The 14,328-nt window shown below is 40.2% G+C and overlaps 1 protein-coding gene across 1 annotated transcript in view; it reads right to left on the bottom strand.

The window, feature by feature from the left end:
• LOC139292094 (bromodomain adjacent to zinc finger domain protein 2B) overlaps positions 1–14,328 on the bottom strand; it is a 40,919-nt gene that overhangs the window by 13,468 nt on the left and 13,123 nt on the right. The window contains exons 2-11 of the mRNA XM_070914250.1: positions 8,659–8,820; positions 6,223–6,408; positions 5,316–5,447; positions 4,893–5,086; positions 4,543–4,767; positions 3,665–4,216; positions 2,260–2,884; positions 1,779–2,069; positions 1,496–1,501; positions 702–762 (exon numbers count right to left, since the gene is read on the bottom strand). Of these exons, the coding sequence (XP_070770351.1) occupies positions 702–762; positions 1,496–1,501; positions 1,779–2,069; positions 2,260–2,884; positions 3,665–4,216; positions 4,543–4,767; positions 4,893–5,086; positions 5,316–5,447; positions 6,223–6,408; positions 8,659–8,818 (2,432 nt within the window). The 5' untranslated portion in view covers positions 8,819–8,820. The remainder of the gene's footprint in view (positions 1–701; positions 763–1,495; positions 1,502–1,778; positions 2,070–2,259; positions 2,885–3,664; positions 4,217–4,542; positions 4,768–4,892; positions 5,087–5,315; positions 5,448–6,222; positions 6,409–8,658; positions 8,821–14,328) is intronic.

Genomic DNA, 14,328 nt, shown 5'->3' with positions numbered 1-14,328 from the left:
GAGCAGGGGCTGATATACAGCCTTGTGGCCTCTGTTTCCTGTGAACCTGCTGATGAAAAACATCCCTAGAAGATGAAAGGCACTCTGATCCAAGACTGCAGAAGTTGTGGGCAGGGAGCTGCTAATGTTGCATGTCTGTGTTGAAGCTGGATGCAATTAACCCCTTGATGCTGAACTGCTGGGCCTCATTTCATTTCCGGCCCACTATGACCTCCTGCTCAAGACTTGAGTTTTTAAAAGGCCCCTAACAGATAGGCTAGGATGTTTTTTGTGGTCAACTCCTACGTAGCTCTTGATGAAAAAGCCACTGTCCTCAAATCAGGATCTCCAGCTGTGCTTATATATTCACACTTTTACACGTGGATCTGCCCCAACTACAGGCGATAAATATCTTGTTTATGGCGCAATGACAGTACTTGTTGAGCGAACTGTGTTTCTTATTCATTTTCAAGTTGAATTCAATTTTTATAAAAGATGATTAATTGTCTGTATGTGGCAAACCCGGAGATATGATAATATTTGCCATGGGTGCCTTTTAGGAAAGGTCACTTGTCAGCCTTCAGTGAGCTGACATTTTACTATGACACCAATTGCATAAGCACAAACAATGCAGGAAGTATAATAGTAAGGACAAATTGAACATAGTCAGACCATCAAACCTTTATGATATGAAGGTATGAATTGCTTGCACAACATCTCACCCAAACTCAAGAGGCAACCGCAGAACTCTCTCGTCCGTTACTCTCTTCCTCTTCCCTGATCCTAGAAAACAGGAGAAATGACTCAGCGCTTTTCACACCCGCAGGGACCTGAGAAAATCCACAAACCTGCCATGTTTACAGATATATCCACTATACAGAATAAGGAGGGGGGTATATTACTGCAAAAAAAAAAATCAAAAACCTCCAACCCAGACGCTGTTAGACATATCAATTGATTGTGGATAGTTGTTCTATATATTAAATAGGAAACTTTACTTCACATGACTTCTCTTAAATAACCATACGACCAAGGTCAATGGAGTGCAGCACAGAGTTCACCCTATATGCATGGACATCAACATAAAATATTAGACAAACAATATTCAGACCTTTGGACACATTAGAGAAGTGCCAAACACAGAAACAGAGCTTGTACAGTGACAGCCCTCACTGCCTCAATGACAGTTCAGTGGTTGTAGTATTGCTAGTGTAAAATACACTGATAAATTCCTTCTTTTATAAATGTAAACATTTATAAATGTGTCTTTAAGATCATGAAGAGTAATTCACGGCTGTGAGATGATTCTTCCATTACTCCATTGCAGGACTGAATTGAACAATAAATGAATATTTTCCCCATTATGGGCAGAATCTGGCTCTGTTAGTAACGTAATATGCTCCGTGACTCATCCAGTATCAGATGTATAAAGCATAAGCCTGGGTCATTAAAGCAAAAGCTGCTGGGGACCATCAAAACAATGACAACCAATTTCTTCCAGAGAGCTCATTTTAACCTGGAACTACTGAGAAATATATACCCATGTTTTCATACTGGAAAACCTTTTCCGCTGAACGGTTGGATAGTCTGAAGGAGGGAGCACAAAAAAGCCTGGACCAGCAACAAAATAGAGAGGGGGGAAAATAAACGCCAAGCAGACCTTGGTCATAATCCTGCTTTGTTATCTGACTGAGTAACACTTGTGAATCACACATTCAAGTATCTTATTAAATTGTGCATTGAAGTTGTATGGTAGATTGTGGCTGTATTTGGTCTTTCAGCAAACACAGATTTGTTACCTGTGGCAAACGTGAAGGATGGCGATAGGGAGCTGTGGTTACTCAGTGCCCCTGAGCTGATCACTGCTGTGGGGGCGAGGAGGCTACTAGGTAAACTGGGAGGCTTGATGATCTGCAGGTTGAGCAGGGAGCAGTTGGCTGAGAGGGTCGAGGAGGACTTGTGAGAAGATGAGGACGCTTTAGCGAGTTTCAGAGGAGTCCTTTCTGCATCGCTATCTGCTTCTGTGTCTCCACGCTCCTTCATATCATCCTCAGAGCCATCAGAGTCGCTTTCCAGATTGCTCTCCGACTCTGCAGGGGATTCCAGAGTGAAACAGAGAGAGAGAGAAAAATTTTACCCTAATTAGCATTCATCTCACAACCAAACCATACAGAGCACTGCTAATTTCTAGAAGAAGTCTCATCTAACTGCTTATATCTGCAATAACATGCTATCAATGGCATGTCTTTATTAAATTAAAGACAGGTGTGTTTAATCTACCTGACAGGCTACTGCCAGAATCTTCATCCCCAATGTCCTCTTCATCATCTTCATCATCGTCATCATAGTCATCCCCTAAAGAGTCGTCTGAGTCCTTGCTGCTGTGGATATCAGACTCACTGCTTCTGACCAAGTCTACAGGTGGACAGGATGAGTTGGTTTTAGAGAGGCTCTTTCCTGCATAAAGAGACTTGGGAGTCTTAGCCTTCCTTGGTCTGCGAGCAAGACCCGATGAGGCAGAACACTTAAGTGGGGAAGCAGAGCTGCCCGACATCTCCTTGGTGCCAGTGCTCAAGTTGATGGGCATGAGATAGGGAGGGCTGGCGGCTGCCAGGAGGGGTCTGCGACTGGGGGTGCTGCTCTGGCTGCGGGGTTTAGCGATGAGGGCCAAGGGGGCATCCTGAACTGCGCTGTGGATCACTCCATTAGGCTGGTGGTTCAGGAACAGATTGGCATCATTGCTGTGTGGGAGAGACAGTAAATGACTGCTCAATGTATCTGACGAATATTTATGCGGTGTCTGCAACGATGAAGAGGATGCTGAATTTTTGTGACTTTTATACCAGTTCTTGGTCTTAGGTCGCAGAGAGAAAGCTTGCTTCACAGACTCCTTGGAATGGAGGGGCTTCATAGATAAAAATGAAAATGAAAAGGGAAACAAAGAAAAAAAGGAAGTAATTACACAAACTGTCACTCACATTACATTGCTGTGGGCTGTGAATGAAGGAATTTAAGGTGTAATAAGAGACAAGGACAATGAAGAGCAGGCTCAAGCCTGTCAACAACAGCAAAGAAAAAAAAGGCTGCTGTGTAAAATATTTTCAAATTGTTTGGCTTAGTGCCATTGTGCGACTTTAGCTGTCATCTTGTATTTGTTGCTACTGTCATACTCTGGCAATCAAAAGCCTGTATTTAATGTACCACCATCATATGAATTAAAACCCTCTTGTTATAGACTGCTACATTTTCCCTCCTTTTCAAAATAGTGACAATAAGAGAGTCCTTTAAAAGAGACCGATTTCTCCCTCTTGATAACAAACATCCCAAAGCATAACAGAGCTAATTGCTTGTCAATTTTGTGAAGTATTCCCAGTAGAGCTAAATGCATTGTCACATCTAGTCATGTAGCGGTCAGACTCACATGCAGTATAATAAAAGCCCTGATAATAGTCTATAAGCATTTCTTTTCTGATGCCCACTGAGAACTCACTGATTTTTATTTATTTCTTGAAAGAAACAATGATGGACAATGAATAAAAACAGAGCTCCTTCTATCGCAAAAGAGGATGAGAAATACATTTATGTTTCATTACAGTAATTTGCTTTTTGTACCATAGGCAGATGTCAGGGGGGGAAAAAGAAAATCACCTTCAATGCAGCAATGTAAATACCAAATATAACTCACCTGTTTCAATTTAAAACTGTTCAAGTGTAACGATCTGTCATCCAGAAGGTTTGTTGGTGGTTTGGGTAAAGAAGAGAGGGATAGAGGCTTGGGTGACGAACACAGAGACAGGGGCTTCAAAGGGGGACAGAGAGCAAGAGGTTTGGGAGAGGAAGAGACGGAGCTAGGCTTTGGTGAGGACGAATGAGAGAAGTGCTTTGGTGACGTGGAAGGAGGTAAGTGTTTGGGGGAGTTGGAGAAGGACATGGGGTTGGGCGAGGAGCCGGAGGGCAGAGGAGAGGCCTCCCTGTGGGACTCTCCTTGGGGACTGTTGCCGGCTGCCGACCCTGTGGCCTGGATGACACTGATGTGCTGCTGGCCTTCCTCTTCTGCAGTCCTGGAGCTCTGGAGGAACAGAGCTGCGGACTGTGGCCGGCCAGCAGGATGAGAAGAGGACTGGAGGCGGTACGAGGAAGTCAAAGGAACGATGTCACGAAGACTGTCTAGAGCTGCATTTCCATCAGCAATGCAAGGTCTCTTCTTTTTACTTTCGGAAGTGTTCTGTGTCAGCCGCTGAGTAGGAGGATGAGGAAAAACGGGGAGAAGACAGCATGTCATGTCAGCTCCTACTGAGAGAGTCTCACAGTGGCAGCTCTGTCAGCTAGCACATACATCCAGTTTGCCACCCACCACCATGGCTGCTTCTGACAATCCCAACTAACATTTACTAAACAGAGAGGAGTTTTACACAGGAACACTTTCACTTTCGTACCATCCTAGGAAAAAATGCTTTCATGTGTTATTCTGAAAAGAAACTAAAAAAAGGAATATTTTTTTTCTTTGTCAAGCTTTTTAAAATGTTACTGACAAATTTTATATTTAAACACAGAGACACTTACCTTGACCTTCCTTTTCACCCGACTGTCTTTTTCTGAATCAGAGTCCTCGCTGTCATTGCTCTGATCATCCTCATCTTCGTCATTGTCCTCCTCCTCCTCCTCCTCCTCCTCCTCCATGTCATCAGGGTCACTGCTGCTCTCCTCACCATCACTGGAGCTATCTGACAATGATCCCGATTGGCTGCCACTCATGCTGGAGGTCTCTAGCAGTCTTTTGTTGGGTTTCTAAATAATACGAAAAATTTGCATTTGTTAATCAAGTAAAACAGGAGAAAGGAACGACGGAACAGTGAAGTGAGTTTTCATGCAGGCGTATTGTACTGTAGTGCTTGTGCAAATACAATATTAACCTTTTCTTTTGCTTGCTGAACGGTCTTCTGGTGCAGTTGGCCCAGGTCCTGGCTGCTCTTTTGACTTCGACTACTGTTGGCTTTAGTTTTCTCCGTATTTCCCTTTGTTGGAAATGAACTGGTGTTCACAGCAGAGTTCCCAGTAGGAGAAGAAGCACTCCTACCATTCACTGTTCCAATTACGCCTACAGAAACTGGCAATGTGCATTTCTTTAGATGGATACTCATGAGAACAAGCAATATGAGTCAAACACATTAGAAGGACAACAAGTCTCATAATGTTAACAATGTCAGCATTTTAATATTTAACAAAAATATGTTTATGGAATAAATATACTGTGCAGAGCCTCTTTGCTTTGCCTTAAACTACTATGTATGTGCTACTACATGTTTGACCTTAGGTAGGAGTGAGCTCTTTTTTACCTGAGGTACGTGACTGCAAATGAACGGGATCGTGACTCTTGAAGGTTGATGCAAATACAGGATGCAGACCCAGAAGAGGATGGAAGAAGGCTGCTGCTCCTCTGCTATGTGCCTCAGATGGCCGCCACCATTCTGGAGTGGGGGAGCGATACTGTACAGTTAGGCACAACTAGCCACTTTATCTAGATATGCAGAGAATCCAATCTGCCAACATGTTAAAAGAGCATGTTTTATCCAACCTGTTGACAGTACTAATCACTCTGTTCAAAATATAGTTTTGCATTGATAACAAGCGCATTCCACCGACTGTGATATCATCCCTTTATACTCAGAGAGGAAAAGTTACATTAAGTTAAGGTCATCTGGTGGAAGAGCTGCAAAGATTCACCTCATCTACTAGACATGTCACAGCTGCAACTGTTCCCCAAGAGAAGCATTCCTCTGAAACAGCATCTGCTTTCTAAAACGTGCATTTACTTTGAGGTGAGGGTGATATCACTATCACAAAAGCATATAATCAGATATCACTGAGAAAATAATTATTTTTGACATAAAAATTATATGTCAAAATCAAATTTTTTTTGTGGGAAGATTATAGTGAAGTTTCACATTTTACCTCCTCATTAGAATAAAGGATGAAAACATAAGGTAATGCTTAATGTTGCATGTTCTTGCTTTGAGAGAAGAAGGTTGCATTTTATGAACAAGGCAAATACATAAAGACTTACAGTATACGATTGTCCTCACCATTTAAAAATTATACAGTACTTTACTAAAGATATAATCCAGGAAGACCCCAAAATAATCTCCATGACAGGCTTGAAAAACATTAATTTCACCATGAAGAAAAATGTTCTCCTCATGTACATTAAGAAAATAAAAAAACATGCACCTTGAGCTTCTCTACCTGGAAATGTACCAAACTGGGAGTGAGCAGCCAAGGCAGACAAACCCAGACTTCCTAGGCCTCCAAACTCAGATCGGCCTGAACTTGATGTGTAGAGCCCAAAAGCTGGATGGCTGACTAAAGGAAAACCATTGGAGCTGCCAGACATATTTAAACGTCCATCCCCCGTTATCTGGTGCAAATGACCTAGAGAAGAAAGGACACAGTAAGAAGAATGCTTAAAATATATTCTATTGATTAACATATGAATTCATCAGTTAATCTTGCTATCTAGACAGACAGTCTATCTAGATATTCTATTTACATATACAGTACATGTACAGTGCACAACAATGGATTTAACACATCATGTTTTAATTATTCATTTCTAATCTCATCAATAGTTAATACCATTATACCATTAGGGACGACTTAGGACCGTATTTTATACTTCAAAAGAAAAAAAAAGAGTAAAACTGAAGATAAAGCTGTGGGTTCTGCTTGATCTGTTCGAAATTGATTCAGCAAATAACAGACACAGTCATCTGATGAGTCTGAAAATCCATTCATAGTGATAATCATGAATGATTCAGGGTCTGGCACCCCCACTCATATTTAACAAATTAGAACAAACCACATTATTACTGGATTACCACTGTTAGATGTATACAACAATAACTCCAGCAAAAAAGGAAAAAAAGGACACCTAATAATTAAATAAATAAATAAATAAATAACTAAAAAAAAGACTGAGCTACTGATGCCAAGTTGACCTGTTCCTTTTACAACAGCTAAGGCAAATATATCCAGTATTTCTATCAGAGAAACCAGTCTAGCCCTATTAACTAGAGTTAATACCTAATTTTCATTAAGAACCAGTTGATTTGTTCTGTGAAATGCAAAGCCAACTAGGCTAAACGCTGTGTTCGGTTCTATGCTGTCCTACTGCAGAGACAGGACATCATCAGCTGGTAACTTAACTTAAATTATTAACCCCATCTGGCCAATAAATTTTATGTTCTTTTGTCTGTAACTGCTTATATATCAAAACTATACCCCCTAACTGCAATCTAAACTAATTAACTGAAAAGGCGCTTTTGTATAATGTGCTCCTTAAACCACATCAGCTTTATTCTTTAAGAGTCAGCTACTGTTTTGGCCACTGCTTTATATAATGTACTTCTGCTTTACTGGAACAATGAAATCTTTCACCAACTTCTTTAAAATAACCTGGTCATGCCTTTTCTCAGATGCCAATATGGAATCAGACACTTGTTCTTACTGTGTTTAATTAACTAGGAGGTGCTGCATAAAAACGTTTCACCTCACCTAGTTAAAGCAATTAGAAAGCTTTTAAATACATATGAAAGAGTATGATTCTATTCAAAGGGGTGTTACCATCACTGGTTGTGTAATATCTTTCTTCTACTTCCCACAGGGGATAAGAAATCTCTTAAAAGAACTCAATTTACTTGATACTCTTAACAGCAATGTGACTACAGAGGTGCCAATGTGCTTTCAGCATTTAGTGTTCAGTCTAAAATAAATTACCTGGGAAATTTCTGTGCACGTTCGGTGTGGGGGTCTGAAAATGAATAATTTATGAGAATGTCTCTAATGTGTTCTTCATTGTGATAGCATGGCAAAAAAACACTACTTTTTGGGGCATCTTATCATGAAGGAAAAGAAAAAAATAATCACAAACTGCGGTATGTAAATTTGCACATTATTTTGTGGTCAGGGGTAATCTGACAGCTTATGCATCACTGCTGCTCAATGCATAATGACTTTGACCACAATTAGTATTCAGAGAAAACAAGAGGATGTTGGCGGCTGCATGCACACTGTGAGGCTGACAGACGTGTCAAATCACGCGGGACAAACTGGAGCTAAAGGTTGTCAAAAGACATCCACAAGGGCGTACAAAGCTTTTTAATTGTTGGCATTCATTAATTCAACAGCCTTTCCATTCCTATCAAAATTGTCTGTTACATGTTAAGACTGGGAGAAGGTGTCTTAAGCCCCCTTATTGTTGCACAATTTTAATTCAGTGTTTTCCACAAAATATATTTGGACAGCCCCTCCAAATAGATTTGGCTCTTCTTAATTTTTTCCTCTCAAAAGTTTGTGTGGAAGCGTAGTCATAAAGAATAATAATAAATGTAGACCGATTGTAAAGTCAGTCAGAGTGGCGCATTAATTTACATTTATTAATATCTTGTGAATTTAAGGCTGTTTTGTGGGTGAACATTAATGCTGTTTGCAGCACTGCGCACTCGGACCTTAACCTACTGAAAATCATTTCTCAACCTCGTCTAAAATTTGGCCAGAATGATAAAATACATCAACTTAAAACAAAATGACACATCAAAACAAGTAACCGAGTCATATTTGATCTTGTGCCTTAACTTTGTGCACATCTAAGTAGTGTGTGGGAGTGTGTGTGTGTGTACGTACCACAGGTGGTGAGAGGGGAGCTGCCCTCAGGGCTAGGGTCCGGTCTGCACTTGGTGGAGGGTGTCTGGGGTGGAGCAGGGGAGGAGCTGGCTGAAGAGGAGGCCATGTGAAGGGAGGACGGGGCTGATGATGGGGAGGCCAGCCGCTCTCCAAACTCCATATCTGTCAAACACAATCCAGTCAACACTTAGAGATGCAAGAAGAGAAAAGAAGGGGGCGAAAAAACAGCCCACTCACGCCACACACACCCCACTGAGACTGACACACATCTGAATAACCGTCACAACAACACTGGATTTCAACCCCTGACGTCTCAATGTGTCGGACTCAGAGTCTCTGAGATGGCCTTTGTGAAAGCAACATGTTTCCCTATATTAGTACAAATAAGGCGGGCGATAATTCAATAGTATTGTTTATTGACTTTGAGAGGTATTGAATTGTGATGGTATGATTAATGCTGGAATGATTTGTCAACTACTTAATCAACAGAAAATGAATTGTCCACTATGCAATTGTTTCAGTCATTTATCAAGCACAAATGCCGAACATTTGCTGGTTTAAGCTTCTTAAATGTTACGTTTTTCTCTGTTTCATATTATCGTAAATTAAATATCTTTGGTTTTTGAACTTCTGCAATCTGAGTAAATGGTCAATCAATTGATTGTACAATAAAGTAAATAATACAATAATCAACAATAATCTTCATTTGCAGCCCTAGATAAGATAATACTGTGTCATTATTGTACAAAACTAAATGAATGAGTACATTGTAATTAAAAACTAATAATGAATTTTTGGAGGTCTTGTTTTATACATTTAAAAAGAGTTTTATCTAATGTAAAGCATGACAGTGGAACACTGATTGTAATCGCAATGAACATCAAGATAATTATTTTATATGTGATTTTGCATTCAGTTGCCTTAATATTCACAAATATATAGTACAGAGTGATAGAGTGACACACACACAATAAAACACAGCTAAAACAACATGCACACATTAGACACACACACACACACAAGGTGCTGGTGACAACTCAATCAGATCAAAGATCAGGTCTTCACAGCTCTTTAATGTAAAACTGCAGCCATAAGCGCTGTGATCTGTCTAATGAAGGAGTATGCCTTAATCGAGTCCATACAGATGCATAAACAGAAGCTATAATTAGTCTCCACCATTTTCTGATGACTCTCAGACCACTTCCCATCATCCAAATCACGCCACAGAGATTCTAGCACAACTATACTCTTTCATCAGCACCACATATTCTGGATTGTCCATTATTTATACCACTTCACATCCCACTGATCACGAAAGCCCACATCTGAAATCCATCTGAACACACGCTTTCCAGATTCTGTTTTACAGCCTGCCTTTGTTATAGTGTTGTACATTACCCCAACAATTTCTAGATCTCCCCAGTGATTCTCCTCTGCATGAGAAAACAGGAGCAGCTGATTAATTTGAGGAAACAAAGCTAACCCTCTGAATATCAAGTATCATCCCTCACCAGGAGCAGCACTGATGAGACGTAAATGACATGAAAGCTGCAGCCATGCTTCACTGGAAAGGCCACTGTTTCCTGCGGTTGTGTGAGTGGGAGTTTGTGAAGAACAAAAGGTGCTTTCATATTTAAAATGGGAAATTAAAAAAGAAAAAAACAGTCTGCATCATTTTGACATTGCTACATCACACGTCACCTGTCATGTCCAGTATGCTAATGAAAATCAAAAACCTTAACTGTGTTTCAATTATGAATCTGTAAAAATAAAATGTTCAACAGTGTGGCAAAGATTTTGTCAGGGATTAAAGGAAAAATGTGTCACTAATAAATTCTGCACACTTTAAATTTTAGTGTTGATTTACTTCTTCATTTTACAGTGATATGCTGCAGATATGATCTCTTACTGGGTAATTCTTTTCTACTGCATAATTAAACTGGCATTTCCTATCAATATGAAGACCTGTGGAATAACGTCTGACGTAGCCTTTCCTTTATAAATGTTAAAAACTGATGACAGTTGACTTCACTTCAATCCTGGTATTGCAAACAAATAAAAATATATGAGCAAAAAGCCAAACTGCTCTGTAGGGAAAGAGTGTTTTGGAGCATTTACAAAGCCCATCCTGACTTCCTTACTAGAAATTAAAAAGGGTTTAACAAGCAAATCAGCCTGAATTTATAGGTAATAAACATAAAAACCACAGAGGCAGCAAGTACAGTATTCTGGGTGTTTTACAACCTACATAAACATTTTTAATGAATTTGATGGATGCATGTCCACCAGCTTGAGCTAATGTACGCATGTGAGGTGAAAGATGCTCTTTGAAGCAGCAGGAAGCAGGTCCTATGAAAGCACATACATGCTAATATACTGGAGATGATTCACAGAACAAATGACTCTGATTGAGGCAAAGTCATGTTCACATATATGTTTTCACAAGCTTCATAATGCATCTGAGTAAAAATGTCTCTCAACAAGTAAACGATGAATGTATCAACAGAATTAGATTTGAATGAGACAAAACACCATCCATCATTTCAATGTAGGCTGCTATAACTACTCAAATAATAATACAAACACTCTGCAAGTGTGATGCAGTACCTCAAACTTTCGCGTTAAAACAACACTTTCATACAGTTTGTACTTTGTGCACTTGCGTATTCCTACTCAAGGTCATGGGCAGCTGGAGCCTATCCCAGCATGCACTGGTACAATGGGCAGTAGGTAGGGAGATCTGACTGCCAGTCCATCACAGGTGTAAGGGCACACTCACACCAACAGACTATTTTAGGAGTCTCCAAATCTCTTAGCATGCATGTCTTTGTAATGTAAAGGGAAACTGAAACACCAACAGCAGACATGTGCAAGTAGGCTACAAGGAGAATAAACCCTGGATCAAACACAGGAACTTCCTGCTGTGAAGAGGCAAAGCTAATCAACTAAGCCGACATGTTGCCTTGGATACAAAAAAACAGAAATCATACAGCTGGTCTCAGAGCTAAGCTTACAAAACCACTGATTTAAAAAGTGTGCACTTCTGCTGTTATCTGCTACCTATTTGAATCTTTTTTGTTTTGTTGATGTTATTCTGAAAGCCTTCAGGAAGTTTTCAGTACTTTATTAGCTTTAATAAATAGTTTGAAATTTTGGGAAAAATGCATATTCTTTTGCCAAGAATTGGATGAGAAGACTGATACCACTCTCATGTCTGTACAGCTGAATGAAGCTACAGCCAGTAGCCAGTTAGCATAGCTAATTAGGGCTGCAATTAACAATTACTTTCTTTATCGATCAATCTCAAGATAATTTTCGCAATTAATTGCTTGGTCGACTAATCAACTAATTGACTTACACTGCAAGGTCTGCCTACTAGCATGCGCACAGCTGAGAACAATGTGTTGTTTTTATACTTTGGTATCTGTACAGATTAAACAAACAAGATATAACGTATTAATTCGTGAGCTTTAGAGGTGCTGGTAGGCTGATTTTGTCACCTTTGGACAGAGCCAGGCTAGCAGTTTTCCCCTGTTTCCAGTCTTTATGGAAAGCTAACCTGTTGGTGGATATAGCCTTATATTTACCATAAAGATATGAGAATGGTATCAATCTCATCTAACTATTTTTACTTTTAAACTGAATGCTGAAGTAAAAAATTAAAAACAATGCAAAAGAACAGTTTTGACCCAACTGTGATGAATAAACTAGCACACATTATGTAAATTGGAGAGTTTATCTTTCTGTCTGTGTATTTACTCTTTCCAGCTGTGTCTTTGTGTGTGTGTGTGTGTGTGTGTGTGTGTGTGTGTGTGTGTGTGTGTGTGTGTGTGTGTGTGTGTGATGAAGCTGTGCATATTTCACATAGCGTTGTTATGTTTTGGATGCACGTAAGCATTTGTTTTCCATTGTGTGTTCCTCCTTGTCCATGTTATCTTCTTGCACAATAACAGATGGCTGATGCTAACAATGATAATCCAGTAACAGAGTCATCAGCATGGATCAGCAGTATTTGGAGTGCAAACACAGTGTCTTTCAGCTAATGGAAGGTACATGCAAGCCACAGAAAGAGATGTAACAGAGTATCTTGACACTGTTCTAAGATGATAGAGAGCTGCATCACTCAAAAGGTCCTCTGTCTGCTCTTCATTAATATGTGATGGAAGTGAAGTGATGAAAATAAAGACTAAAAAAAAAAGAGAAAACAAACATGTCAAGTTCTGACATTCCTGGAGGCCTGCTAATTAGCATTACATCACAATGTTAAATCCACCTCCTCAGACATTAACATCTCCCTGATTGATTCTATAGATGGCTGCTTTGACACCAGCTGTAGTCTCCCAAACCTCACAATCACCGCTGGTGTCCATCATCCCACTAAACACAATTAATTCCTTCTGCTACAATGGAAAAATAGCAACACCACTCACTGTTTGGCCTCAGTGATTTTCTGGATGGGAGGAAATAAATGGATGTAAAAAGCACAGGGACAGAAACCTTCCCAGTGGTTGACAGCAGTAAAGCAAAAAAATGAAAAGCCATTCACTCCCCCACTTGCCGTTCTCTCTTTGAGGTCACCCAGCAGGCCAGCTGAAATGAAGACAATGATTTGTGAAGCCCCCCCCCCCCCGACTCATCCCCATTTGTGTGTGCACAAGATGAGCAGGATGAGAGCTGACTGTGGGGCAGGTTCTTATGGTCAAAGAATGACAGAAAATTGAGTGTGGGGTCACTGCAGCTAGGTGCATAACAAGTTCAGCGGTACACCCACAGTTCAGTCGAAATACCATGCTCCTATAAGTTTCAATCAGCTCTTCATTCAGTCCATGTCTTCTGATAACAAGTTATTGTTCTTGGCCCTGACTCCTACTCTACCTGGAAAGTGATGAAGTGGTCTGTCTGACCCATCCCACCAGCTAAGGAAGGAAACTTCAGACTGACCTGCATCAGGGGCGAAACTACAGTAACACACAGCATTACTCACAGTCAGGCAGAAGGGAGATTTCAAGGCCAACTCATGCCTGCGATGAGGTTTATGTGCCCTCTAAAAACATTTTCTTTGTTTCTGTGGAAGTATTTTCAAATAGAGTGTTTACATAATAGGGTGACACTACAAAGTAGGTAACATTTGAGTGTTTTCATTTCAAGTCGTTGAAGTGGTGACTTTGAGCTCAATGTATTTAAACCTCAGCAATCCTGTTCACCTCACAGTAGCAAAGCAACTAAATTAGTGCTGAAATGACTTGATTTTATCAACAGAAAAATTATCAACGCCAATTTTACATTTAAGTCATTTAGCAAGAAAAGAACTGAACACCCTCAGGTTCAAGCTTGTCAAATGCGAGGATGCTTTTCTATAACATTGTAAACTGAATATTTTTCTAGGGTTTCTACAAATAAAGGAGGAACACAGCATGGTGTTCAAGTACAGCATGCCGTCGTGAGATCAGAGTGATTACAAAGGAAAAAACATGGCATTGCTACACAATCAATACTCTGCATTAAGGGCTGGTTTACCATTCCTCCCAGGTTTGCTCTTAGCGAGGGCCCCTTTTTTATGACCATGCTGGGAGACAAAAGAACCCATGTGCTTTGCAGAGCTTGTGTTCATGAGTGTGGGTAAGGATGGTTGTTCAGATGAAGCTACTGGATGTAGGTTGTAAATAAGGA

The sequence above is a fragment of the Enoplosus armatus genome, chromosome 11 (assembly GCF_043641665.1).
Source record: "Enoplosus armatus isolate fEnoArm2 chromosome 11, fEnoArm2.hap1, whole genome shotgun sequence".
Classification (NCBI taxonomy): domain Eukaryota; kingdom Metazoa; phylum Chordata; class Actinopteri; order Centrarchiformes; family Enoplosidae; genus Enoplosus; species Enoplosus armatus.
This window is presented reverse-complemented; position numbering and strand designations above follow the sequence as displayed.